The following is a 3,435-nucleotide window of genomic DNA, read 5'->3' as shown; positions in this document are numbered from 1 at the left end:
CAAGAAATCCAAAGAGGGAAAGAGACATCCATGAATGCATGATAAAATGATAAAACATAAGAGCAAGAGTTAATCATGTTAGACTTCTCAATGAATTTTGTAAAGGAGTACTAAGGCTATTGTTTAAGTAAATAATTTACCTCCACCCCGGGATATAAACCGACTGTATAGCTTCCATGAAATGCTGAGCTTGTTCCTTTTGAAGTTCAAATATTCTTCTACCTTCTTCATAGCTACTGCCAAAAGCTGTCCGAGAAATCACATCACTAGTCAATTGTTGAAGGTGAGGCCATACATCTATCTCGTGTGAACCTTCAACTGAAACAATGTTTTCCCATTTGCTTATCATCTCGGTACAGCTCAAGAAAAAAGCTGGAAGCATGTGCTGTTTAAGAAACAGTTACGAGAGGAGAGTCAACAATGAGACACTTCTTCAAAATGTTTTTTGACTTTGTAATCAGGAACGATGCAAGCAAATGTGTCAAACAAGAACTGCAGTCAAGTGAAAGAAGCTGTCGTAAAGGAAATGGACGACCTAAACAGAATACATTGCAGTTACTAACCTTTAGCTTCTCCAGATGGAAGGCGGGATTGATGATTTTTCTATGTTTGGCCCATTTGTCTCCCTCCTGGCTTACAAGTCCTTGTGTCAGAAACTTGGTTAATGGATTTGAATGAGGCTTTTGATAAAGATAGTTTTTGCTGAATACTTCCTTTATAAGCTTAGGGTCCATGATCAACAACAGTGGTCTCGGACCCAACCATATAAACGATTTCTTTCCTGCAAGCAGATGATTCCTTATTAACTTCCAAATTGAAACTAACACGGCTTTTGTGAAGTGACAATTTAGGATTTTCACTAAGGAGGTTTGAAAAATAAAATGTAGAATTTAACGTGGAACGACAAGGTGAATTTTGAACCCCTTAAATCATTGAGCCAACCTCTAGTCTTGTATCAGGGGACTCAAAATCTATATATGCACATAAAAAGTTCTAAAAAGTACGTTACATATACAGCGTAATTTCTTGCCAAGGGAGTTTGGGTGAACACCCTCCCACTCCCCTAGATCCCCCCCGAGTTTATCAACTTCTAGTGCCTAATAACAAGCTGCTGAGGAGATTGAGTTAGGGATTTCAGTACAAGCTATACTACTATTAAATATCCAACTTCACCAACTAATGAGGTGTTTGACTAAGCTTTTGCGGGAAAATTAAGTATTTGAGTAGTAGCAGAAGCTGAAAAAAGCAATAATTTGATATAAACAGTATTGGAACCTTAGACGAGCACAAATTACTGACAAAAGCATTTGTCAGATTGATTAGCCACACATAATTACTACTCTACAGAAGTACGTTTACAAATAAAAAAGAAGCACTTTCTAAAATAGAGATAAGCATCTAGTACCCCTTGAACTATGGCCTAAGGCCTAAATTGCTACATACACTCCAACTTCACAGAGGTCCTATTACCCCGAACTCAATTTTAGCGTATTTTCGTCACTCTGTTTTTGTTGACGTGACATCTTTATTACATAAAAATGGGACCCACATCAATCGTGTCATGTCAGCTAAAAAGGGTGACAAAAATACGCAAAACTTGAGTTTAGGGGCAATAGGACCAGAAGCGGAGCTAGGATGCTTAGGGGGTTCAAAATCTAAAGAAAAACTCATGAAGGGGGTTCAACATCTAGAATATATAAATAAAAATTATTTTAACAATGTATTAATAATATCATTTTCCGTCGAAGGGGTTCGTCCTAACCCCCTTTAATAGGCTAGCTCCGCCTCTGAATAGGACCCCTAAAGTTGGGGTGCATCGTAGCAAATTTGGTAATAGTCCGGGTACTAGATGCTTTGCTCTTTAAAATAAGCAGAATCTAAACGCTTGGTCAAATATGCTATATATGCCAGAAAGGTACACATAAACAAAGGAAATAAACAGAGGGGGGAAACAAATTTAAATCTTGAATCTCCTTATCCAACTTAACAACATACCCAATACAATATCACAAGTAGTGGGGTTATCCAACTCATTTGAAAAGAATTCATTAGAGAAAGATTCATTCATACCATATTTCTTGATGATCTCAAGAAAGAAGGGCACCAATCTTGATGCTATATTATCATCAGAAAGATTCATAGGCTTGGACATAGCTTCCTTAATCATCCCCGAAAGGTCTTTGGTGTCCCCATACAATATCCTATACGAATTGCCCTTCAATCCTTGTTGTCTCAGTGACTTCTCCAACTTCTTTGGTCTGAACCAAACCCAATTCAGTACTCTCCATAGACACACCAATAGAACAGTTATTATGGTAACACAAGATGATATTACTATAAATTGACCACAATCCATTCACTTTCTATTTTGTGTCTAGTATGAATTATGCTACTTAAGACTTTTTGTGCTTTCTCTCTTTTAAGGCCCTTCCTTATATATATATATATATATTTTTTGGTTTCCCACGGCCCATGGTCTGCGGTCGTGAGGCTAATCATCTGTTTCTTTGTTAGCACACTAATCGGTAGAGAACTTCAGAGGGATCGAACCCCAACCTAATCCTCTATCAGCGCACTAAGTAGTAGGAAACTATCCACAGAATTTGCTCCATTCGTTAGAGGCGGGGATCGAACCCTAACCTAATCCTCCGTTCCTCTTTCAGCGTACTAAGTAGTAGAGAATTGGTCACAAAGTTTGCTCCATTCATCAGAGGCGGGGATCGAACCCCGGACCTCTTGCTTAAGGGACATGGCACTGAACACCATGCCAACACTAGTGGTTTGCCTTCCTTATTTATTTCTATACAATACTAGATATCGATGTCCCATGCAAGCACGGACCCAATATATATATTTTTTATCTTAATTTAAATTATTAAAATAATTTATATTTTAATTATTATGATTTATAAATTTTTTTCTTCTGTTTTAATTTAAATAATGCTGGTATAATTTTGAGAGTCAGACAAATATTTTATATTTTTTAAATTTCTTAAATTGTTAATTGTGCGATTTACAATGTCTTTTACATTATTTTTTAATAATATATGAATATTCTCTCTGTCTCAATTTATGTGGCACAAATAAAATTTCGACAGTCAATCAAATTTGTTTTACATATATACTTTTATATTAAGTTATTAATTATTGTGATTTATAATTTTTTTATTTTATTTTCAAATAACATACGTTATTTTATGTCCTCTATCCCATCCCAATTTATGTGCACTAATATAATTTCGATAGTCAATCAAATTTTTTATGTTGACATATCATTTTATGTCTCTTTTATTTTTTTATGAAATATTATCAATTTTTCAATACTTAGACGATCATAATAATTAATTAGGAGTGATATAGTAAAATCACTATGAAAGCAATGAAGCACACATGTCTTAAGTGACTTGTAATAACTAATTAGAAGCGATATAGCAA

General features: G+C 35.2%; 1 protein-coding gene across 1 annotated transcript; it reads right to left on the bottom strand.

The window, feature by feature from the left end:
- Positions 1 to 55: 55 nt before the first annotated feature.
- LOC124900108 (cytochrome P450 72A397-like) lies at positions 56 to 2,711 on the bottom strand. Its single transcript, XM_047415449.1, has 3 exons — positions 2,071 to 2,711; positions 564 to 781; positions 56 to 385 (listed from the first exon to the last, which is right to left on the bottom strand). The coding sequence occupies exons 1-3, from the start codon at positions 2,354 to 2,356 to the stop codon at positions 137 to 139; spliced, it is 753 nt and encodes a 250-aa protein (XP_047271405.1). The 5' UTR covers positions 2,357 to 2,711; the 3' UTR covers positions 56 to 136.
- Between the last annotated feature and the right edge of the window lie 724 nt (positions 2,712 to 3,435).

This window comes from Capsicum annuum, chromosome 7 (assembly GCF_002878395.1).
Source record: "Capsicum annuum cultivar UCD-10X-F1 chromosome 7, UCD10Xv1.1, whole genome shotgun sequence".
Classification (NCBI taxonomy): domain Eukaryota; kingdom Viridiplantae; phylum Streptophyta; class Magnoliopsida; order Solanales; family Solanaceae; genus Capsicum; species Capsicum annuum.
This window is presented reverse-complemented; position numbering and strand designations above follow the sequence as displayed.

Coding starts and splice junctions, on each gene's coding strand:
- LOC124900108 (XM_047415449.1), bottom strand. CDS start 2,356: ATGGATTGTGGTCAATTTATAGTAATATCATCTTGTGTTACCATAATA. Junction 782..2,070: donor TGAGATCATCAAGAAATATG/GTATGAATGAAT, acceptor ATCTGCTTGCAG/GAAAGAAATCGTTTATATGG. Junction 386..563: donor TCCATCTGGAGAAGCTAAAG/GTTAGTAACTGC, acceptor TTTCTTAAACAG/CACATGCTTCCAGCTTTTTT.